The sequence below is a fragment of the Salmo salar genome, chromosome ssa19 (assembly GCF_905237065.1).
Source record: "Salmo salar chromosome ssa19, Ssal_v3.1, whole genome shotgun sequence".
Taxonomy (NCBI): Eukaryota; Metazoa; Chordata; class Actinopteri; order Salmoniformes; family Salmonidae; genus Salmo; species Salmo salar.
Window position 1 is genome coordinate 39998515 of NC_059460.1, and position 25667 is coordinate 40024181.

The 25667-nt window shown below is 44.7% G+C and overlaps 1 protein-coding gene across 2 annotated transcripts in view; it reads left to right on the forward strand.

The window, feature by feature from the left end:
- LOC106578786 (CSC1-like protein 2) overlaps positions 1 to 19912 on the forward strand; it is a 105226-nt gene extending 85314 nt beyond the window's left edge. For both annotated transcript variants that reach the window (XM_045702296.1, XM_045702297.1), the window contains 9 exons: positions 4127 to 4213; positions 8042 to 8107; positions 9441 to 9603; positions 10339 to 10444; positions 11252 to 11419; positions 11932 to 12047; positions 16475 to 16546; positions 16656 to 16790; positions 16947 to 19912. In XM_045702296.1, coding sequence (XP_045558252.1) covers positions 4127 to 4213; positions 8042 to 8107; positions 9441 to 9603; positions 10339 to 10444; positions 11252 to 11419; positions 11932 to 12047; positions 16475 to 16546; positions 16656 to 16790; positions 16947 to 16988 — 955 coding nt within the window. In that variant the 3' untranslated portion in view covers positions 16989 to 19912. The remainder of the gene's footprint in view (positions 1 to 4126; positions 4214 to 8041; positions 8108 to 9440; positions 9604 to 10338; positions 10445 to 11251; positions 11420 to 11931; positions 12048 to 16474; positions 16547 to 16655; positions 16791 to 16946) is intronic.
- Positions 19913 to 25667: the final 5755 nt, after the last annotated feature.

Here is a 25667-nt window from a genome sequence, read left to right on the forward strand (position 1 = left end):
CAAGAACCCGCTCTGTCGAAACCTTGGTGGTTGCTTGGAGCCTCCTGATGTTGTGTAGGTTTCCATCCAGCCTGAAGTCCACCACAACACCGCTGCTGTCCTCAAGCAACTTGTGGAGAAGCTGGGTGACACATAAGAGGAAGATGTTAAAGAGCACAAGTGCCAGCACACACCCCTGCCTCACATCGATGCTTACTACAAAGGGCATTGACTCTTGCCTCCTATGGCCACCCGAGCCATTATCCCATCATGGAACAAAGATTGGCAAAGATTGTTGACAAATTTGTCTGGACAGACAAATTTGAGTAGAATGCCCCATAGTAGTTCCCTGCTCACAGTGTGGAAGGCCATGAAAAGGTCCTGATGTTTTTCAGAAGTAATCTCCCTTCTTCAGTAGCTCTGCCGGGATGCTGTCAGCAGGAACCTCCCTTCAGTAGCTCTGCCGGGATGCTGTCAGCAGTAACCTCCCTTCTTCAGTAGCTCTGCCGGGATGCTGTCAGCAGGAACCTCCCTTCAGTAGCTCTGCCGGGATGCTGTCAGCAGTAACCTCCCTTCTTCAGTAGCTCTGCCGGGATGCTGTCAGCAGTAATCTCCCTTCTTCAGTAGCTCTGCCGGGATGCTGTCAGCAGTAACCTCCCTTCTTCAGTAGCTCTGCCGGGATGCTGTCAGCAGTAACCTCCCTTCTTCAGTAGCTCTGCCGGGATGCTGTCAGCAGTAACCTCCCTTCTTCAGTAGCTCTGCCGGGATGCTGTCAGCAGTAACTTCACTTCTTCAGCAGCTCTGCCGGGATGCTGTCAGCGCCACAAGGCTTGTTGTTCTTGAGGGAACGGATTGCTGATAACACCTCTTGGAAGTTTGGCGAATGGTTGAGGTCTTGAATGGGTGGACGGACAGGCAGTTCTTCCAGGATAGAGTGGTCTGTAGGAGAGCACTGATTGAGTATTGCTTCATAGTGGTCACCTCACCTCATCAGGATCTGGTTTTGGGGGTTCAGCCCACCTCATCAGGATCTGGTTTTGGTGGGGCAGCCCACCTCATCAGGATCTGGTTTTGGTGGGGCAGCCCACCTCATCAGGATCTGGTTTTGGTGGGGCAGCCCACCTCATCAGGATCTGGTTTTGGTGGGTCAAGAGAGTCAGACCATCAGCTGTTTGCAGTAGAGTGATGGAGTGATTTTTAGGGCCATAGATAGCTTTAGCTCAGTTTGTAGAAATGGTGCGTTTTTTCATCGGCATACATTTTGATTTCCTGTGCCTTATTTGTCCATCATTTGTTCTGCAGAGCATGCGAGGTTGTTTGCACTTTCTTGCGTGATGCTGGAGGAGGGTAGCAGATGTGGGGCTGTTGAGAGTGGCCCTGTCTGCTTTGTGCATATTGTCCAGTAAGGTTGTGATGGTGTCCGAGTTCTCATCGAACCAATCCTGATGTTTCCTACCTCCTGTAGCCAATGAAGTGGGCCGCTGCCTGATAGAGCACTGAGCTAATAGATGCCCACCTCTGGTCCATGGGATCCTCTGAGCTGATAGATGCCCGCTTCTGGGTCCACGGGATCCTCTGAGCTGATAGATGCCCACTTCTGGGTCCATGGGATCCTCTGAGCTGATAGATGCCCACTTCTGGGTCCATGGGATCCTCTGAGCTGATAGATGCCCACTTCTGGGTCCATGGGATCCTCTGTGCTCAGAAGAGGCTCATTCTCCTTCAGCATTTCAGCGAGAGAGCGACGGAACTCATCCCTTACTGCAGCTTTCTCAAGCCGGATACAGTGCAGACAGCTCTTGCTGGACGTCTGCAGGCGTTGGGGAGGACGTATTCTCACCTGGAGTTTAGCCAGTATCATACGGTGATCTGTCCAGCATTCCTCATGTCACTTGTCAGCAGGATGTTATTAGTGTCAGAACGTGTCACTATGACGTAGTCGATCAGGTGCCGGTGTTTGGAGCGTGGGTTGCATCATGATGTTTTTATATTTGTTGTTCTGCTGGAACAAGATGTTAGTGACAATGAGATCATACTCGGCACATAGAGTTAGCAGTCTCATGCCGTTCTCATTGAGCTGGCTAACACCATGCCTACCCAGAACTCTGCTCCATATCCTGTTGTTCTGTCCCACTCTAGCGTTGAAGTCACCCAGCAGAAAGATGTTGTCATTCCTGGGGATGCGGTGAAGGGCCTCATCTAGTGACTGGTAGAAGCAGTCCTTCGCCTCATTTTCAGATGGTAATGTTGGTGTATAGGCACTGAGAAGAGTAGCATAACGCATCTTGGCTAGGGGAGACATGAGTCTTTCACTTATACCGACAGGTGTTTTGGTGAGGCTGGGTAAAAGGATGTTCTTAATTGCCAGTCCCACACCGTGCTGATGTTGTCCACCCTGAGGGTAACCTTTCCAGAGGAAGGTGTAACCTTCTCCCTCCTCATCCAGGGAACCTTCATCCAGGAACCTGGTCTCACTCAGGGCAGCAATGTCAATATTGTAGCGCCTTAGTTCTGCACCAATCAAAGCTGTTCTCCGATGTGTTCTATTGCTATTATTGTCAGTGTCCAGAAGAGTTCTGATGTTCCATGTCGCCAGTTTCAGGGAATTCTTTTCTTTAGCATTTTTTCAACCGCTGAGTGGAACTGCAGATAGGTGTGCGGTAGCCTATCCAGGAAGGAGTGAGTGCAATTTTTAGGCCTCTCCCCAGCTGGGGTGAGCAGTCTGGCTCCTAAATAGGGCTGCTCAGTCACACAGGGGTCTGCCGAGAGCAACTGCCAAGTCCCAACTGCTGGCGACCCATAATAGACCTGTGCTGCTGGCGTGCAGGGATCTGATTTAAGGACTCCCGGTGCATTTACTCCTGCCCCCGTCACCAGACACCCCAACGCCGCCAGGCTTTAGTCCGGTTTCCGGTTGATGGCTTCACCGAGGTCAGAAGTGGATACTGGCGCAAAGGAAGTTATTTAAAGTGCCGCTGATACTTCACTGTAGGATGGTTGAAATTCCAGTGGCGAGGGGGAAAACCCAGGACGACCAGTATCTTCCACAGCTGCAGGAGGCTGCCGGATCCCCAGTCTGTTGGCATCCACCCACCGCGCGCCGCCAGCACGCTGCTTTTCTCTCAAGGTGTGCTCCCCTAACTTTTAGTCGTACCAGACTAACCCACAAGGCAGCGGGGCAGTGCTTGACGGCTGCCAGGGCGTGTCCACACAGAGGTGGGCCTGTACGGATGCGTCTCTGGGGCCCACTGCTGCTTCCGAGATCCCCTGCCGGGTTAGTCTGGAGTTTCAAGACAACCAGTTAACGTGTGCTGCCGCGAGGAGGCCCCACAGGAAGCTTTGTACCGGCAAGGGGAGACTTGTGCATGAAGTTGCTCCCCAATTCACCAGAAGGGCTAGCAGGCGGCAGCGAGTTGTAAGCGAAAGTATGTAAGCACGTGGTAAGCGGGCGTTGCAACTTACCTTTACCTAGGCACTACTGCACTAGACAAGGTCACATGCACCCTGCTGTTGCCTGGTGACACACACCCCCACCCACACACCCCCACACACACACACTGGACACGGTACGACTCACACACACACACACATACACACACTACTCCACCTTCTTCTAGGGCCACTGGACCTGGTACAACTCTCCTAAAGACACTCACACTGTTTTCTGTGTGTACAGTATTGGAGTGGACATCAGGGGATGTTTTCTGTGTGTACAGTATTGGAGTGGACATCAGGGGATGTTTTCTGTGTGTACAGTATTGGAGTGGACATCAGGGGATGTTTTCTGTGTGTACAGTATTGGAGTGGACATCAGGGGATGTTTTCTGTGTGTACAGTATTGGAGTGGACATCAGGGGATGTTTTCTGTGTGTACAGTATTGGAGTGGACATCAGGGGATGTTTGTGTGCTGTATATATAATGAATGAAGAGCTACATTATATCATTAACTAAGTATTCTCTGTTGTCACCTGGTTAGCCTGGTTCCGGATCTGTTTGGTGCTGTCTTTCCAACTCCTATGGTCCAGTATGTAGGAATTCGGCAAATCAGCACAAACTGATCTGGGACCTGTCTTACCTGGTAGAGACCCATACAGAGAGCTGTTGTATGTAATGTTGATCGTTTTGACTTTTCATGTATTCTAATAGGTCTGGCGAAAACAGGACCACCATGCATAAATGTTACACCTTCCTCATCTTCATGGTCTTATTGCTGCCCTCTCTAGGACTCAGCAGGTACTACATGTCTTTTTATTGATAACATATATTTATTTTTATTTTATATCACCTTTATTTAAACCAGTTAGGCAAGTTGAGAACAAGTTCTCATTTACAAGATAAAGCACAGCAGTTCAACACACAACAACACAGAGTTACACATGGAATAAACATATTTGATCCCCTGCTGATTTTGTGCGTTTGCCCACTTACAAAGAAATGGTCAGTCTATAATTTGAATGGTAGGTTTATTTGAACAGTGAGAGACAGAATAACAACAAAAAAATCCAGAAAAACGGATATAAAAAATGTTATCAAATGATTTGCATTTTTATGAGGGAAATAAGTATTTGACCCCTCTGCAAAACATGACTTAGTACTTGGTGGCAAAACCCTTGTTGGCAATCACAGAGGTCAGACGTTTCTTGTAGTTGGCCACCAGGTTTGCACACATCTCAGGAGGGATTTTGTCCCACTCCTCTTTGCAGATCTTCTCCAAGTCATTAAGGTTTCGAGGCTGACGTTTGGCAACTTGAACCTTCAGATCCCTCCACAGATTTTCTATGGGATTAAGGTCTGGAGACTGGCTAGGCCACTCCAGGACCTTAATGTGCTTTTTCTTGAGCCACTCCTTTGTTGCCTTGGCCGTGTGTTTTGGGTCATTGTCGTGCTGTAATACCCATCCACGACCCATTTTCAATGCCCTGGCTGAGGGAAGGAGGTTCTCACCCAAGATTTGACGGTACATGGCCCCGTCAAATGATGCGGTGAAGTTGTCCTGTCCTCTTAGCAGAAAAACACCCCCAAAGCATAATGTTTCCACCTCCATGTTTGATGGTGGAGATGGTGTTCTTGGGGTCATAGGCAGCATTCTTCCTCCTCCAAACACGGCGAGTTGAGTTGATGCCAAAGAGCTCCATTTTGGTCTCATCTGACCACAACACTTTCACCAGTTGTCCTCTGAATCATTCAGATGTTCATTGGCAAACTTCAGACGGGCATGTATATGTATTCTTGAGCAGGGGGACCTTGCGGGCGCTGCAGGATATCAGTCCTTCACGGCGTAGTGTGTTACCAATTGTTTTCTTGGTGACTATGGTCCCAGCTGCCTTGAGATCATTTACAAGATCCTCCCGTGTAGTTCTGGTCGGATTCCTCACCGTTCTCATGATCATTGCAACTCCACGTGGTGAGATCTTGCATGGTGCCCCAGGCCGAGGGATATTGACAGTTCTTTTGTGTTTCTTCCATTTGCGAATAATCGCACCAAATGTTGTCACCTTCTCACGAAGCTGCTTGGCGATGGTCTTGTAGCCCATTCCAGCCTTGTGTAGGTCTACAATCCTGTCCCTGACATCCTTGGAGAGCTCTTTGGTCTTGGCCATGGTGGAGAGATTGGAATCTGATTGATTGCTTCTGTGGACAGGTGTCTTTTATACAGGTAACAAACTGAGATTAGGAGCACTCCCTTTAAGAGTGTGCTCCCAATCTCAGCTCGTTACCTGTATAAAAGACACCTGGGAGCCAGAAATCTTTCTGATTGAGAGGGGGTCAAATACTTATTTCCCTCATTAAAATGCAAATCAATTTATAACATTTTTGACATGCGTTTTTCTGGATTTTTTTGTTGTTATTCTGTCTCTCACTGTTGAAATAAACCTACCATTAAAATTATAGACTGATAATTTCTTTGTCAGTGGGCAAACGTACAAAATCAGCAGGGGATCAAATACTTTTTTCCCCCACTGTGTATATACACTGCTCAAAAAAATAAAGGGAACACTTAAACAACACATCCTAGATCTAAATGAAATAAATAATCTTATTAAATAGTTTTTTCTTTACATAGTTGAATGTGCTGACAACAAAATCACACAAAAATAATCAATGGAAATCCAATTTATCAACCCATGGAGGTCTGGATTTGGAGTCACACTCAAAATTAAAGTGGAAAACCACACTACAGGCTGATCCAACTTTGATGGAATGTCCTTAAAACAAGTCAAAATGAGGCTCCGTAGTGTGTGTGTGGCCTCCACGTGCCTGTATGACCTCCCTACAATGCCTGGGCATGCTCCTGATGAGGTGGCGGATGGTCTGCTGAGGGATCTCCTCCCAGACCTGGACTCAAGCATCTGCCAACTCCTGGATAGTCTGTGTTGCAACGTGGCGTTGGTGGATGGAGCGAGACATGATGTCCCAGATGTGCTCAATTGGATTCAGGTCTGGGGAACGGGCAGGCCAGTCCATAGCATCAATGCCATCCTCTTGCAGGAACTGCTGACACACTCCAGCCACATGAGGTCTAGCATTGTCTTGCATTAGGAGGAACCCAGGGCCAACCGCACCAGCATATGGTCTCACAAGGGGTCTGAGGATCTCATCTCGGTACCTAATGGCAGTCAGGCTACCTCTGGCGAGCACATGGAGGGCTGTGCGGCCCCCCCAAAGAAATGCCACCCCACACCATGACTGACCCACCGCCAAACCGGTCATGCTGGAGGATGTTGCAGGCAGCAGAACTTTCTCCACGGCGTCTCCAGACTCTGTCACGTCTGTCACATGTGCTCAGTGTGAACCTGCTTTCATCTGTGAAGAGCACAGGGCGCCAGTGGCCCTCATACCACCCTCATGGAGTCTGTTTCTGACCGTTTAAGCAGACACATGCACATTTGTGGCCTGCTGGAGGTCATTTTGCAGGGCTCTGGCAGTGCTTCTCCTGCTCTTCCTTGCACAAACGCGGAGGTAGCGGTCCTGCTGCTGGGTTGTTGCGCTCCTACGGCCTCCTCCACGTCTCCTGATGTACTGGCCTGTCTCCTGGTAGCGCCTCCATGCTCTGGACACTACGCTGACTGACACAGCAAACCTTCTTGCCACAGCTCGCATTGATGTGCCATCCTGGATGAGCTGCACTACCTGAGCCACTTGTCTCATGCTACCACTAGAGTGAAAGCACCGCCAGCATTCAAAAGTGACCAAAACATCAGCCAGGAAGCATAGGAACTGAGAAGTGGTCTGTGGTCTCCACCTGCAGAACCACTCCTTTATTGGGGGTGTCTTGCTTATTGCCTATAATTTCCACCTGTTGTCTATTCCATTTGCACAACAGCATTTGAAATTTATTGTCAGTCAGTGTTGCTTCCTAAGTGGACAGTTTGATTTCACAGAAGTGTGATTGACTTGGAGTTACATTGTGTTGTTTACGTGTTCCCTTTATTTTTTTAGCAGTATATATATATAAGCATACATTTGACATAAATGTTGTCCCAGGAATCGAACCCACTATCCTGGCGTTGCTACAGAGGACGACTTACTACTCAGCCAGTTAACTCCTCTACCTAACGTATGTTTGTTCACGACGTAGCTAGTAGGCAACGTTTTGGGACAGTTTCCCGAACACAGATCCTGGCCTAGCCCTGGACCAAAATGTACTTTCAATGGAGTCCAATAAGAAGCCTTGTGCGGTTCAGAAATGGCCCATAGGGCAGGAGCTTATCTCCTGTTTCTGTAGTGAGACAGCTTGATGTACAGTACACTTCCCTGGACAGGACACTAGTCTGTCTCCTGTTTCTGTAGGGAGACAGCGTGATGTACAGGACACCCCCTGGACAGGACACTAGTCCATCTCCTGTTTCTGTAGGGAGACAGCGTGATGTACAGGACACCCCCTGGACAGGACACTAGTCTATCACAGGGCTTTACCCCCAATCCATCTCCTTAATGCTGAGTGTTAAGCAGATTCACATCATGTCCCATTTGAGTGTTTGTAATCTGTCCCTTTATGGATCATCATACTTCACCTCCTCTATTGCTCTGACAACTGAACTGTTTTCTTTTTCATTCCAGTCTGGACGTTTTCTTCCGATGGCTGTTTGACAAGCGCTTCCTGGCTGACGCTGCTGTGAGGTTTGAGTAAGTAGCAGTTCCTAGTTCCTCTCTAGGTTTCTTCCTAGGTTCCTGCCATCTAGGGAGCTTTGAGCCTTTACCTTGTACACTGTGGTCTCTGCTGGCCAAGTTCTGGCTCATCAGGCCACGTTCTGGCTCATCAGGCCACGTTCTGGCTCGTCGGGCCACGTTCTGGCTCGTAATCTAAAGCTGTCAGTCTTATTTTAGTTGTGTTTGTAACAGTTATCTATCTTCGACCTGTCTATAATCCAAACAGCTTCCATATTCTCTGATGCGTCCCTTATGGAACCAGCTGGTCTTTGTTTAACGTAGTCTTTTAGGAAGAGCTAAACCCCTAGCAGCCTAGCCCCTAACCCCCTAGGTCAGGGGTATTCAAATCTTACCCTACAAGGTCTGGAATACTGACCAGTAATTGCACCACCTGTTGTCCCAGGTCTAAATCAGACCACCTGGTGTCCCCGGTCTAAATCAGACCACCTGGTGTCCCCGGTCTAAATCAGACCACCTGGTGTCCCCGGTCTAAATCAGACCACCTGTTGTCCCGGGTCTAAATCAGACCACCTGTTGTCCCGGGTCTAAATCAGACCACCTGTTGTCCCGGGTCTAAATCAGACCACCTGTTGTCCCGGGTCTAAATCAGACCTGATTATAGGGGAAGAATGAAACAAACCATTGAAACTGACTTCAAGGTCCAGAACTAAATTTGAAGGGGTTGGAGTCTGGCGGGTGGGGGTTGGAGTCTGGCGGGTGGGGGTTGGAGTCTGGCGGGTGGGGGTTGGAGTCTGGCGGGTGGGGGTTTGAGCCTGGCGGTGGGGGGTTGGAGCCTGGCGGTGGGGGTTGGAGCCTGGCAGTGATTAGAATGAGTTGCCACACCTGGCCAACAGGGCTAGAATGAGTTACCACACCTATTGAATTGTCTCACAAGTGCCTAGGGTCTGAGATTCAGTGAGTAATATTGTTGTTGTGATGACATTTCCTGTCTTCCCCCCCATCCCTCATAATCTAACATTGTATTTCTTATCTTAGCCTTGTTTGTGCTAGAGGAGATCATTGTTAGCAGACAATCAGAACAGCTTCCATATTCTCTCATCATATTGTGTCTTTATGGATCTGTCTGTTCTTTGGGTTTTAGTTTAGTCCTCTAGGAGGAAGTCAGTATTTAATACCCCTGGCCTGGTTACGCATCCCACATCATTTCACAAACATGCCGGAAATGGTAATGTGACTAGAACAGAACATATCCAATCCAGCGTAGTATGGTTCTGGTTGGCACGAGTGTGAAAAAGCTATGTTATTGTTGTGATGTAATTTCCTGTCGTCGTCGTCCCCCCCCCCCCAGGTGTGTGTTCCTGCCTGACAACGGGGCGTTCTTTGTGAACTATGTCATCGCGTCGGCGTTCATCGGTAACGCCATGGATCTGCTGAGGATCCCTGGTCTGCTCATGTATATGACCCGGCTGTGTCTGGCCCGCTCTGCTGCCGAGAGACGCAACGTCAAGAGGGTGAGTAGAGGAGCACCACCTAGTGGCCATGAAGACCTGTCACATAATAAACTACATCTCATAATAAACTACATCGCATCTAGGATGCACATAGTTATATCAAAGTGACAAGATAGTCGACTGACCGCTCTAACGATGAGAATAAATGTGCAGATTTGGGGTCGGAGTCAAGCCTCCCGCTTCACTTCTTCATCTCTGGTTAAATGCTACTGGGTCTGGGTCAAATCTATTACAAAACAATCAATTCAGGAAGAAAACTGAAATTCCAATAAGGAGAGCAATGAGGAAGTTGGAATTTTCAATTTACTTCCTAAATTAAAATGGAATGAACCCCAACCATGACAAGCTATGCTTTTGTTGAACTGAGGCTAATGTTAATGTGTGTCTCTCTGCATCATCAAGTTTTCCAATTCTATAATTATATCTCTATGTTCTGCAGCACTAAGCGAATGAGTTGCCGTTCTAATATTTTATTTCTATACTTTACAGCACCAAACGTATGAGTTCCAGTTGTGTCTATTTCTATGCTCTGCAGCACCAGGCGTATGAGTTCCAGTGCTATAACTATATTTCTATGCTCTGCAGCACCAGGCGTATGAGTTCCAGTTCTATAACTCTATTTCTATGCTCTGCAGCACCAGGCGTATGAGTTCCAGTTCTGTAACTCTATTTCTATGCTCTGCAGCACCAGGCGTATGAGTTCCAGTTCTATAACTCTATTTCTATGTTCTGCAGCACCAGGCGTATGAGTTCCAGTTTGGGGCGGCCTATGCCTGGATGATGTGTGTCTTCACTGTGGTCATGACATACAGCATCACCTGTCCAATCATCGTCCCCTTCGGTGAGCTGAGATCCGCTGTTACTAACTGGTTTAGTGAGGTGATGTATTGTCTTGACTTATCGTCACCTTCAGGGAGGGCTGAGATCCACTGTTACTAACTGGTTTAGTGAGGTGATGTATTGTCTTGACTTATCGTCACCTTCAGGGAGGGCTGAGATCCACTGTTACTAACTGGTTTAGTGAGGTGATGTATTGTCCTGACTTATCGTCACCTTCGGGGGGGGCTGAGATCCACTGTTACTAACTGGTTTAGTGAGGTGATGTATTGTCCTGACTTATCGTCACCTTCAGGGGGGGGCTGAGATCCACTGTTACTAACTGGTTTAGTGAGGGGATGTATTGTCTTGACTTATCGTCACCTTCAGGGAGGGCTGAGATCCACTGTTACTAACTGGTTTAGTGAGGTGATGTATTGTCCTGACTTATCCTCACCTTCAGGGAGGGCTGAGATCCACTGTTACTAACTGGTTTAGTGAGGTGATGTATTGTCCTGACTTATCGTCATCTTCAGGGGGGGGCTGAGATCCACTGTTACTAACTGGTTTAGTGAGGTGATGTATTGTCCTGACTTATCGTCATCTTCAGGGGGGGGCTGAGATCCACTGTTAATGAAGAGGGAGAGGACCCCTGTAGGGGGGCTTATGGAGAAGATAGTTACACTCACTGTCTGTCTCTGCTCCTCTTTACCCCTCACTCCCCCTCTCCTTTTTCTCGCTCTCCTCCCATCTCCCCCTCCCTCTCTCTCTCTTTTGCTCGTGCTCTCTCTTCTTCTTCTCCCCCTCTCTCCTCTCTCCTCTCTCTCTCCAGGTCTGATGTACATGCTGTTGAAGCACCTGGCAGATCGCTACAACATGTACTATGCCTACCTTCCCTCCAAGCTGGACAAGAAGATCCACTCTGGGGCCGTCAACCAGGTGGTGGCAGCACCCATCCTCTGTCTCTTCTGGCTCCTGTTCTTCTCCACTCTCCGCACAGGTATGAGGTCGCCATCTAGTGGCCGTTCTGGGTCATAAGACTATCTCATATATAGGGTGTGTCACATTAATGTATTGAACCTTTATTTAAACTAGGCAAGTCAGTTAAGAACAAATTCTTATTTACAATGACGGCCTACCCTGGGAAAACCCTAACAACGCTGGGCCAATTGTACGCCGCCCAATGGGATTCTCAATCACAGTCGTTTATGATACAGCCTGGAATCGAACCAGGGTCTGTAGTGACGCCTTGAGCACTGAGATGCAGTGCCTTAGCCGGCTGCGCCAGTCGGGAGCCCCAAATGGGACCCTATTCCCGATGTAGTGCACTGTTTTTGAACAAGCCAATGGGAACCTGTTTCTTTACGTAGTGCACTGCTTTTGACTAGGGACCATAGGGAACGCATCCTACTGACATGTTGATTTTCTCTCTCTCTCTCTTCATCATTTCTCTCTCTCTCTCCTTTTTCTCTGTCTTTTTCCCTCTTCATCTTTCCTCTCTCTCTCTCTCAGGTTTCTCAGCCCCTACCTCTATGTTTACCTTCATCGTTCTGATCATCACCATCATCGTCTGCTTGTCCCATGTCTGCTTCGGACACTTCAAATATCTCAGCGCTCACAACTACAAGGTAAAAACCCACCAGCCAGAGAGACTCTTCTTATAGTGTTTTATATTTTATTCATTTAACCAGGAAAGTAATTGAGAACACATTCTCTTGTACCATAAGGATCTTGTATGCAATATGAGACAAATGATGCATTTATAGACAAGTGTAAATTACAATCTTAAAATCTCATCGGGGGGAATTTAGGTTCTAGAGGATTAATGGCTAGGGGTGTTAACGTTTTAAATGTTAAAACAACGTTGGGATCGTTAACATTAAGAAAAATCCTTAACCGAAAAACAATGTTTTCCCAACAAATTCAATTACAGTGCAGTTATCACAAAACAGATTATTTTTCTTGTTGTATCCAACTAGATGATGGGCTACGAAGTCCTGGGGAAAGTTTTGTCATTTTAAATAAAACCAGACAGGAGGAGGTTGACTTTAGGCTACTGTGGGGAATTTGAGAGGCATACAAGACAAGACATAGCGAGATACAGCTTACCAAGACATATGTACACAGTTCTGCCTACCCCCCCCCCCCCCCTCTCTCTCCCTCACACTGGCCTGCTTTTCGGTCTGTTGCCTGTAGACTATCCTAGCTAACATATGGAATTGTTTTAAGATGGTCATATGGAATTGTTTTAAGATGGTCATAACATGGAACATTTAGCTATTTGATTTAGAATTTTAGGACCCCTTTAGGGGGAACCCCCCCAAAACAATATTACAACATTTTGATAAAATCTTGAATTTGGCCTTTACAACTATAGCCCATAGAAACACATTGAATAGCACTTTCATAAACAATTTTTTTTTTTAAAGACAGTAAAAAAATGTATCATGCGGAATAAGGTTTTGAAGTGTCTGGTTTATATCTAAGAAAGATCAGGATTATAATTATGTTTAGCCTCTTTGTTGGCACTAAACTACCTCCATACTTCCATTCATTTGTATGGGTTACCTTCAGACGAAGGTTAAATATCTATATATACCTCCATACTTCCATGCATTTATATTGGTTATCTTCAGATGGTTAAATATGTATATATATCTCTATACTTCCATGTGTTTGTATGAGTTACCTTCAGATGAGTCCCGTGACACTTGTGGGGGTCGTAGAGCAAAACGGAGAACACCATGGTGTTTGTGAGAGTCTCCCCTTTCCGTAGAGGGGTCGTATTAGTTTGTACCCCAGCCGTTCAGACGTTTTTTAGTGTTTTTTTGGAAGACCGGTTTTTGAGATGTCTCATGATCTGACAAAGACCTTTTCACAGCAGATGTGGAAGGCTGACATATCTCTAGCTTAAACTGATGGGTTTTGATGGGGATTGTTTTTATTACGTTACTTAGACTGACGCACCACTATATTTAGTCGAAATAAAACACCTCTAGCTACCATACCATTAAAAACAGCACATCAATCAGGGATGATTATTGTTGTCAAGGAAACAATTGCACACTATACACTACTTGACCAAAAGTATGTGAACGATTAAGGCCTGGCTCGCAGTCGGCGTTCCAATTCATCCCAAAGGTGTTCGATGGGGTTGAGATCAGGGCTCTGTGTAGGCCAGTCAAGTTCTTCCACACCGATCTCGACAAACCATTTCTGTATGGACCACGCTTTGTGCACAGGGGCATTGTCATGCTGAAACAGGAAAGGGTCTTCCCCAAACTGTTGCCACAGAGTTGGAAGCACTGAATCGTCAAGAATGTAATTGGATGCTGTAGCGGTAAGATTTCCCTTCACTGGAACTAAGGGGCCCGAACCATGAAAAACAGCCTCAGACCATTATTCCTGTACAGTTGGCACTATGGATTGGGGCAATTAGCATTCTCCTGGCATCGCCAAACCTAGATTTGTCAGTCGGACTGCCAGATGGTGAAGCGTGATTAATCAATCCAGAGAATGTGTTTACACTGCTCCAGAGTCCAATGGCAGCGAGCTTTACACCACTCGAGACAAAGCTTGGCATTGCGCATGGTGATCTTAGGCTTGTGTGCAGCTGCTCGGCCATGGAAACCCATTTCATGAAGTTCCCAACGAACAGTTATTGTGCTGACGTAGCTTCCAGAGGCAGTTTGGAACTCGGTAGTGAGTGTTGCAACCGAGGACAGACGATTTTTACGTGCTACTTGCTTCAGCACTCGGCGGTCCCGTTCTGTGAAGTTGTGTGTCCTAACCACTTCACAGCTGAGCCGTTGTTACTCCTAGACGTTTCCACTTCACAATAACAGCGCTTACAGTTGACCCGGGCAGTTCTAGCAGGGAAGACATTTTAACGAACTGACTTGTTGGAAAGGTGGCATCCTATGACTGTGCCACGTTGAAAGTCACTGAGCTCTTCAGTACGGGTCATTCTACCGCCAATGTTTGTCTATGGAGATTGCATGGCTCTGTGCTCGATTTTATACACCTGTCAGCAACGGGTGTGGCTGAAATAGCCGAATCCACTAATTTGAAGGGGTGTCCACATACTTTAGTATATATAGTGTAAGCCAGGGCAGAATTCAACTGTCTGAAAAGACACTTCTGAATGTAAAATAAAAAATGTTGTAATTATCTTCAGTTATCAATTGTGCTATGGCCACATTACTGTTACTGTGTTCTATAAAGGGTTGTCTCTGTGGACACGTTACTGTGTTCTATAAAGGGTTGTCTCTGTGGATACGTTACTGTGTTCTATAAAGGGTTGTCTCTGTGGACACGCTACTGTGTTCTATAAAGGGTTGTCTCTATGAACACGTTACTGTGTTCTATAAAGGGTTGTCTCTGTGGATACGTTACTGTGTTCTATAAAGGGTTGTCTCTATGAACACGTTACTGTGTTCTATAAAAGGTTGTCTCTGTGGATACGTTACTGTGTTCTATAAAGGGATGTCTCTATGAACACGTTACTGTGTTCTATAAAGGGTTGTCTCTGTGGATACGTTACTGTGTTCTATAAAGGGTTGTCTCTATGAACACGTTACTGTATTCTATAAAGGGTTGTCTCTATGAACACGTTACTGTGTTCTATAAAGGGTTGTCTCTGTGGATATGTTACTGTGTTCTATAAAGGGTTGTCTCTGTGGATACGTTACTGTGTTCTATAAAGGGTTGTCTCTATGGATACGTTACTGTGTTCTATAAAGGGTTGTCTCTGTGGATACGTTACTGTGTTCTATAAAGGGTTGTCTCTATGGATACGCTACTGTGTTCTATAAAGGGTTGTCTCTATGGATACGTTACTGTGTTCTATAAAGGGTTGTCTCTATGGATACGTTACTGTGTTCTATAAAGGGTTGTCTCTGTGGACACGTTACCGTGTTCTATAAAGGGTTGTCTCTATGGATACGTTACTGTGTTCTATAAAGGGTTGTCTCTATGAACACGTTACTGTGTTCTATAAAGGGTTGTCTCTGTGGATACGTTACTGTGTTCTATAAAGGGTTGTCTCTATGGATACGTTACTGTGTTCTATAAAGGGTTGTCTCTATGGACACGCTACTGTGTTCTATAAAGGGTTGTCTCTATGGATACGTTACTGTGTTCTATAAAGGGTTGTCTCTATGAACACGTTACTGTGTTCTATAAAGGGTTGTCTCTGTGGATACGTTACTGTGTTCTATAAAGGGTTGTCTCTATGAACACGTTACTGTGTTCTATAAAGGGTTGTCTCTATGAACACGTTACTGTGTTCTATAAAGGGTTGTCTCTATGAACACGTTACTGTGTTCTATAAAGGGTTGTCTCTGTGGATACGTTACTGTGTTCTATAAAGGGTTGTCTCTATGGATACGTTACTGTGTTCTATAAAGGGTTGTCTCTATGAACACATTACTGTGTTCTATAAAGGGTTGTCTCTATGGACACGCTACTGTGTTCTATAAAGGGTTGTCTCTATGGACACGTTACTGTGTTCTATAAAGGGTTGTCTCTATGGACACGCTACTGTGTTCTATAAAGGGTTGTCTCTATGGACACGCTACTGTGTTCTATAAAGGGTTGTCTCTATGGACACGCTACTGTGTTCTATAAAGGGATGTCTCTGTGGACACGCTACTGTGTTCTATAAAGGGTTGTCTCTGTGGACACGCTACTGTGTTCTATAAAGGGTTGTCTCTGTGGACACGTTACTGTGTTCTATAAAGGGTTGTCTCTATGGATACGTTACCGTAGCTGTGTTTTTGTCTGTAAAGGGTTGTGGTCGGTAGATCTTCATTACCGGTCCTAGCAGTCATACATAGGTACTAGGACTATTATTCTACATTGTGAATTTATTTTTATTAAAAAAATAAATAATTAAGGGCCGTTTTAAACGTTAATAAGTGAAGTGGTCCATTTCTCACATCCCTGATAAATGCCTTCTGATATAGTATCAATCAACACTGAATGTTCTGCAGTGGCGTTTTATTTATATATATATTTTTTAACTGTGTGTGTATTTTCTCCCCCCCCCCCACAGATTGACGTGGAGAATGTGGATGGTGTAGAGAACGGTCGTCCTGCACGCACCTCTCCCTTCAATAAATCAGCGGTAAGTACCGTTTCCTCAGCCTAGATTACCTCTCCATCCATCTCTCACACTGACCTTTCTCTTCCTTCCTTTCTATCCCTCCTCTCTTCTTCTTCTTTCCCAACAACAGCAGATGTACATTGCCTCGGTGCTCCAGGACCCCAGCTTAGACGAGCTGGGTTCGGCTGGCAGCGGGGTCAGTGAGGGCTCGCAGGACGAGGAGATCATCCAAGTGGGGAACAGCCTCAATGAGGCCGACTTCCAGGTAGCCTGCCGACGTGCCCTTTGAGCAAGGCGCTTCAATTCTTGTAATTTCTCCCGGGGCTTAACCTTGGGGGTGTTGGGTCGTTGTGAGCATAAAGATGAGTTCCTCTTACTCTGTAAGTGATTGGACAATAAAGTATTCTCCTTTTTATTCCAGAGCGGCGAGGACAGTCTCCTCGCTAACGAGGTGCGGCACTGACATCAGGGGACGCCGGAGACGGCTGTCAGGGAGGAGACGGAGGACGGGGAGAGAGAAGCAGAGACTGAGATGGCAGAAACTAAAGTTTAATTTCACCGACTGGATGGATGCACTGACCTAGTGAATTAAGCTATAGAGCTGAAACGGACTGACACAGCTTTAAAAGACATGGATAGACCACTAACCTTAAAGTCCTGAACAGACTATTACATTGTCTACACACCACACACACACACACACACACACACACACACACACACACACACACACACACACACACACACACACACACACACACACACACACACAGAGAGAGTGTGTCTACTAAAGGACTGGTAACTCTCCCTTACAACTATTGATCTAGCGCTGACTGTGAAGGAGGGATCTTTCCTTCCCATAATCCTTTGCCTGTTCTGCCTGCACCCCTAATCGTCTCTGTGCCCTAGAGGCTTCGTCACAATAAGCAGCCTAATAAAGAAGATGAAGAAGAGGAGGAGGAGAAATGTCTGTCAGCATCACACACGCTGTTCGCCTGCTCTGGTCTCCCCCTACTCTGTCCCGACGATCTCTGGATGGTTCCAACCCTGTGTAAAAAAATAAAAAAATAACAAAAAAAATAAAAAGAAGGAATGTGGTCACCATGACGATGACCACTGTAACAAACTGAACTAAACACTCCTCTGCTTTTCCTTTTTGTTGTGCAACAAAAACTCTGGATTTGTAAAATGTAAAATAGCCTTTTTTTGGAAATTGTATTTATTTTAAGGCATGGTTATTTTTAAGTTGGTCTGAAAAACTTTAATAATCAATTAACTACTTGTTTCGACATACAAAAACAACTGTGGATGGATGGATCATGGAATATGGATACAGTCCCTCGTAACAACAAGATCGCTCTGTCTTCTGGCCTGTTCTGCCCTGAGCGACTGTAGTGGGACTGCGGCTCCAGACTGAGCCCTAATGGCAGAAGGCAGTCCAGAGCCCCTAATGGAGAGGAGGATGCCCCCAGGAAGCAGATATGAAGTGGATATGACAGCCCAACCTCTACCCTGTTTTGTGTCCCACAACTATGGTTGCAAAATTCCCAAAATTGTCCCAGAGTTCGCAGGTTTTTCAATATGTTGGTTAGAAGTTCATTGGAATAAGGGATTTCTGGAAAAACCTAGGAACTTTGGGAAAGTTTCCGTAATTGTGCTACCTCAGCCAGGTCTCCTTTCCCGGCTAGGACTCTGTGGGACCGTGTTCTTTGGTAGAGGGAGAGCTCGACCCTTGAACTCTTGGTCTGTGACCTGTAGTTTCCCCCAGGCCTCTACTCCCTGTTACTATGGACGCGTTCAGCAGGGGGCGGGCACAACGTTGTTGAACCTTCAGATATAAATATGTTATGTAGAACAAATACGCCTCTCTGAAATGTAGAATAAGGAATCATGTCAACTCTTTTCTTAACATTTCTATCTACAATGTTCCACAACGTTCCACAATGTTCCACAACGTTTGCCTCCTGAATGTGACCCTGGCCCCTGCTCTGACTGGCCCGTCTCTGTGACCCTGGCACCTGCTCTGACTGGCCCGTCTCTGTGACCCTGGCCCCTGCTCTGACTGGACCGTCTCTATGACCCTGGCCCCTGCTCTGACTGGCCCGTCTCTGTGACCCTGGCCCCTGCTCTGACTGGCCCGTCTCTGTGACCCTGCTCTGACTGGCCCGTCTCTGTGACCCTGCTCTGACTGGCCCGTCTCTGTGACCCTGTCCCTGCTCTGACTGGCCCGTCTCTGTGTTCTAGCTAGCTTCTGTAGTGACTCTCATCTCAAGACAAGCCTCTTTATTTTGGTGTTTACATCACTGTACAAAAGGTTGTTTCACAGTCTGTTGGTTGGTTTGAACATTTGTTTTATTTAGGAAAAATAATAATAAGCTTTGTAGGAAGATTTTCTCCTTTCTGCCAACTCTGTAACCTGTGTCCCGTTTTTAGATGGCTTCAGATGGGTTTAGGGATTGTCTTCAATTACGACGTGAATATTGACACTAGCGAGATACTGCATCACGTAGAGGTAGATATTGTAAACCGTGTAGATGATTTATGGAGCATTGTTACAAACGACAGTGTCCCAACTGCCACCCAGAGTGCTGTTGAACCTGGTGGGTTACTATGTACAGAAAACATATCGTGGCTCAGTCAGGACGGAATAGACCAACTGTGCAAAACGGTTGTGTCCCACGTGGCGTCCTATTCCCTATTTAGTGCACTACTTTTTGGGCGGGGCCCATAGGGCTCAGTACTCTAATAGGGAATAGGACACCATTTCGGACGTGTAAAAATGAGTCTTAATAGTGTAAGACTTGATCAATGTTTTTATTGATATTTTAGGCGTATTGTGGTTGAACAGAATACTAGCAATTACTACGGAATCGGATTAATCTGGTAAAAATCTAAATGGATGATACCAAATCCATATATTATTTTTTTTAATTCTCTTTATTTCAAGTTGTTCTGCAGTAATCATGATGTGATGTTGCTCTCTTCAGCTCGTTACAATATTCCACTGACGGAACCAACGACCAGCTTAGTTTTCTTCCAAAGTGAGGCAGAACCGATTTTTATAGCCTGGTTTAACCTTCAGGGATCTACTATAAAACAGGATCAATTTAGTTAGCCAGTGAACTTTGATAAACAATAAATAACTATTGATTGTCCGGTTCATAAAGAAAGCTACAGGTGGATATGTGTTTTTGTTGAGTCGTCTAGACCGTGCCCGTTTAGTTAGCTGGCTAACTCATTGATCCTGTTCCGTAGTGTACTTCTCAGAGCAGGTTTAGCCCGAGCTATGTGCTATATACTGTTAGATAGATAGAAACAATTAACTTGTGTTTTAAAACTCTTGGTTTCCACATTGTGGATATACATAAATAAAAATGAACAAATGTCCTGTTTTCTTATTGCTAATTTGGGAAGTCAGTCACTGGGCTGAACCAATCTATGCTGAGCAGCTTTCCTAGTGTGATGTCACTTCGGCTCGTTCAGAAGCCCCCCCACCCCCCCGAAGAGAAATGTGCTTAAACCAAGTAACAAATCTACTGCATAGTACAGATTTGATGTACTATATAGTACTGGTATATATATATATATACATAAGGTACTGTCAGTTTTTGCACAGTAAAATGATGGACTCACTCAGTATTAAACAACTTATTTTTTTATTTTAAGGTATTACGTTTGTATCAGGAGTTCTGTAAGAATAGTATAATATATCATAATAATAATAATATATACACTGAGTTACAAAACATTACAAACACACTAATCTTGAGTTGCCCCTCCTCCTCCCCCCTTTACCCTCAGCCGTCGGGACATGGACTCTACAGTGTGTCAAAATAATTCCATAGGGATACTGGTCCATGTTGACTCCAATGCTTCCCACAGTCGTGTCAAGTTGGCTGGATGTCCTTTTGTTGGTGGACCATTCTTGATACACAGGGGAAACTGTTCAGCGTGAAAAAACCCAGCAGCGTTGCAGTTCTTGACACACTCAAACCGGTGTGCCTGGCGTCTACTACCACACCCTGGTTAAAGGCACTTAAAATATTTTATCTTGCCCATTCACCCTCTGAATGGCACACATACACAATCCATGTGTCAAATGTCTCAAGGCTTAACCGGTCTCCTCCCCTTCATCTAAACAGATTGAAGTGGATTTGACAAGTGGCATCAATAAGGGATTATAGCTTTCACCTGGATTAATCTGGTCAGTCTGTCATGGAAAGAACAGGTGTTGTTAATGTTTTGTACACTCAGTGTATATTAGTATTATTATAAATGGCATATCTATTGTATTATATGTCATATTATTGTCTTTTGCTCTCCTTTTGGCACAGTGGGTCCAGCCTATTTGAACACAGTCAGACATCCATATTGCAACAGCAGCAAGTACAACCATGGCAGGCTAGTTGTAATAGCCTGTAACTATCAAATGAACAGTTATGATTTGACAGTGACATACATAATGTGAACGATATGTTTTTTTTTTTAAGCTACTCAGTGTTGTAGGTTATATATGCTCTAATTTATATTTTTGGGGCTATTCTAATTTCAACTAGATAATAATGAGCCTCGGTATGAATACACTCGTATTGCTGTGACAGAAACTTGGGTCATATTCATTAGGCACCAAACAGAAGATAATGTACAGGAAAAGACAGGGGGTTTATTCATTACATCTTGCAACGGAAAACATTTTTACCTCTTAAAACCTGTGCCTCACCAATATCCAATGGTAGAGCGTGGCGCGAAATACAAATACCTTCAAAATGCTATAACTTCAATTTCTCAAACATATGACTATTTTACACCATTTTAAAGACAAGACTCTCGTTAATCTAACCACGTACGATTTCAAAAAGGCTTTACAGCGAAAGCAAAACATTCGATTATGTCAGGAGAGTACCCTGCCAAAAATAATCACACAGCCATTTTCAAAGCAAGCATATATGTCACATAAACCCAAACCACAGCTAAATGCAGCACTAACCTTTGATGATCTTCATCAGATGACTTTCCTAGGACATTATGTTATACAATACATGCATGTTTTGTTCAATCAAGTTCATATTTATATAAAAAAAAAGCTTTTTACATTAGCATGTGATGTTCAGAACTAGCATACCCACGCAAACTTCCGGTGAATTTACTAAATTACTCACGATAAACGTTTACAAAAAACATAACAATTATTTTAAGAATTATAGATACAGAACTCCTTTATGCAATCGCAGTGTCAGATTTTAAAATAGCTTTTTGGCGAAAGCACATTTTGCAATATTCTGAGTAGATAGCTCGGCCATCACAGGCTAGCTAATTTGACACCCACCAAGTTTGGTGCTCACTAAACTCAGAATTACTATAAGAAAAATTGGATTACCTTTGCTGTTCTTCGGCAGAATGCACTCCCAGGACTTCTACTTCAACAACAAATGTTGTTTTGGTTCGAAATAATCCATAGTTATATTGAAATAGCTCCATTTTGTTCGTGCGTTGAGGTCACTAACCAAAGGGTGACGCGCGGGCGCATTTCGTGACAAAATAATTCTAAATATTCCATTACTGTACTTCGAAGCATGTCAAACACTGTTTAAAATCCATTTTTATGCTATTTTTCTCATAAAATAGCAATAATATTCCAACCGGGCGACGTTATATTCATTCAAAGACTGAAAGAAAAACATGGAGTCGTCTCGGGGACGCGCATCTCCAGTGTCATTGTTCCCTGCCTGAACACTCACAAAAACTCCTGCTGTTTTTCGCCCAGAGACTGCAGAGACGTCATTCCACTTTCTGGCGCCTTCTGAGAGCCAATGGAAGCCATAGAAAATGTCACATTACAGCAGAGATTCTGTATTTTTGATAGAGATGCCCCAGAAGGAGAACAAATTGTCAGACAAGGCACTTCCTGTATGGAATCTTCTCAGGTTTTGGCCTGCCATATGAGTTCTGTTATACTCACAGACACCATTCAAACAGTTTTAGAAACTTTAGAGTGTTTTCTATCCAAATCTACTAATTTATATGCATATTCTAGTTTCTGGGCAGGAGTAGTAACCAGATTAAATCGGGTACGTTTTTTATCCGGCCGTGAAAATACTGCCCCCTATCCCAAATAGGTTAAGAACCAAATGGATTGAAACGGGGAGGGACCTTACCCGAATTGTCTAATAGAAACTTTTTTTTTTCGTTACAAAGCGTTTTCCCGTTTGGAGTAAACCGTTTCTGTTGCAAAATGTTTTGAAACAGAATTCGTCATAATGAATACACCCCCCCCCCCCCCAACTTGCCCGATTTTTAAGAAAAGCAATTGTTTTGTCGTTGCAAAACATTTTGCTATGATGTGCACTAATAAATACGACACTGTTGATACTGAAATGTGGGCACAGCAACAACAACAAAAATATCACTGTTAGATTATCCACTAGTCTATAATGTCCAAGCAAGGCATTGATTTGAAACTGTTTGACACACACACCAGTGTTCTAGAAGTCTTAAGTCATAACTGAAACTCTGAGCTTTCCTCTCAGGAGGGTTTTAATACCTCTGAAATGTATGATGAATTGTCTTCGAAAACTCTGAATGTTTCTAGGTAAGAGTGTTAACATTGCATATGTCCTTTCCTGAATTAAGTAAAAATTTAAATTTTTCAACCATTTTATCCACTGATGATATTTTCATTTCTATAAAAAAAACACACACACACTATCAGATCAATTTAAAAAAAATAATATATGTATATATTTTTTTTAATTCTCCCCAATTTCATGGTTTCCAATTGGTAGTTACAGTCTTGTCTCATTGCTGCAAATCCCGTACGGACTCGGGAGAGGCGATGGTCGAGAGCCATGCGTCCTCCGAAACACAACCCAACCATGCCACATTGCTTCTTGACACAATGCCCATCCAACCCGGAAGCCAGCAGCACCAATGTGTCGGAGGAAACACCGGACACCTGGTCAGCGTGCACTGTGCCCGGCCCGCCACAGGAGTCGCTAGTGCGTTATGAGACAAGGATATCCCAGCCGGCCAAACTCTCCCTAACCCGGCAGGTAGCCTAGTGGTTAGAGTGTAGAGGCGGCAGGTAGCCTAGTGGTTAGAGCGTTGGACTTGTAACCGAAAGGTTGCAAGATCGAATCCCCTAGCTGACAAGGTAAAAAAAATCTGTTGTTCTGCCCCTGATCAAGGCACTTAACTCACTGTTCCTAGGCCTTCATTGAAAATAAGAATTTGTTCTTAACTGACTTGCCTAGTTAAATAAACAATAAATAAGAGGTGGAGAATCAGCGACAGCAAGGATGGTTTGTCACTCTGGTGCCATGCTGTTCACCTTCACACTTCTGGGCCAGACTACACTCAATCATAGGACCTACTGAAGAGATGAGTCTTCAGTAAAGACTCAAAGGTTGAGACCGAGTCTCACGTGGATAGGCAGACCATTCCATAAAAATGGAGCTCTATAGGAGAAAGCCCCTTACAAATTCTAGGCACAATAAGGACTCCTGCGTCTTGTGACCGTAGTGTAGGTATGTACGGCAGGACCAAATCGGAGAGATGGGTAGGAGCAAGTCCATGTAATGCTTTGTAGGTTAGCAGTTAAACTAGCCTTAACAGGAAGCCAGTGTAGAGGCTAGCACTGGAGTAATATGATAAAAATGTTGGGTTCTAGTCAAAATTCTAGCAGCTGTATTTAGCACTGGCTGAAGTTTTATTTAGTGCTATCTTCGGGTAGCCGGAGAGTAGAGCATTGCAGTAGTCTAATCTAGAAGTGACAAAAGCATAGGTTAGCGTTTCTGCATAATTTTTGAACAAAAGGTTTCTGTTTTTTGCAATCTAATGAAGATGGAAAAAAGCTGCCCTTGAAATATTATTGATATGTTCGTCAAAAGAGAGATCAGGGTCCAGAGTAACGCCGAGGTCCTTCACAGTTTTATTTGAGGAGACTGTACAACCATCAAGATTAATTGTCATATCAAACATCAGATCTCTTTGTTTCTTGGGATCTAGAACTAGCATCTCTGTGTTGTCCGAGTTTAAAAGTAAAATATTTGCCGCCATCCACTTCCTTATGTCTGAAACACAGGCTTCCAGGGTAGGACATTTTGGGGCTTCACCATGTTTCATCGAAATGTACAACTGTGTGTCGTCCGCATAGAAGTGAAAGTTGACATTGTGTTTCCGAATGACATCACCAAGAGGTAGAATATATAGTGAAAACAATAGTGGTCCTAAAACGGAACCTTGAGGAACACCGAAACTTACTATTGATTTATCAGAGGACAAACCATCCACAGAGACGAACTGATATCTTACCCACAGATAACATCTAAACCAGGCAAGAACATGTCTGTGTAGACCAATTAGGGTTTCCAATCTCTCCAAAAGAATGTGGTGATCGATGGTGTCAAAAGTGGCAATAAGGTCTATGAGCACAAGGACAGATGCAAAACCTTGGTCTGACGCCATTAAATGGTCATTTACCACCTTCACAAGTGCAGTCTCAGTGCTATGATGGGGTCTAAAACCAGACTGAAGCGTTTCGTATACATTTATTTGTCTTCAGGAAGGCAGTGAGATGCTGCGCAACAGCTTTTTCAAAACATTTTTGAGAGGAATGTGAGATTCGATATAAGGTCAAGGTTTGGCTTTTTCAGGAAAGGCTTTATTACTGACACTTTTATTGAGGTTGGTACAGATCCGGAGGATTGGGAGCTGTTCATTATGTTCAACATAGGAGGGACAAGCACAGGAAGTAGCTCTTTCAGTAGTTTAGTTAGAATAGGAGAATGCTCCTTTTTACTTCACTTTGCAACAGTATCAAAAATAGATTTTGGATTGTTTTTATTCTCCTCGATTAGGTTGGAAAAGTAGGCTGATCGAGCAGCAGTGAGGGCTCTTCGATATTGCACGGTACTTTCCAAGCTAGCCATTTCCGTTCCAATTTTCTGGAAGCTTGCCTCAGGTCTCTGGTATTTTCTGTATACCAGTGAGCTAATTTCTTGTGACCAATGTTTTTCTTTTTAGAGGTGTGACTGCATCTAGGGTATTACACAAGGTTACATTTAGATCCTCAGTTAGGTGGTTAACTGATTTTTGTACTCCAATGTCCTTGGTAAGGGGGATGGAGTCTGGTAAGGCATCTACG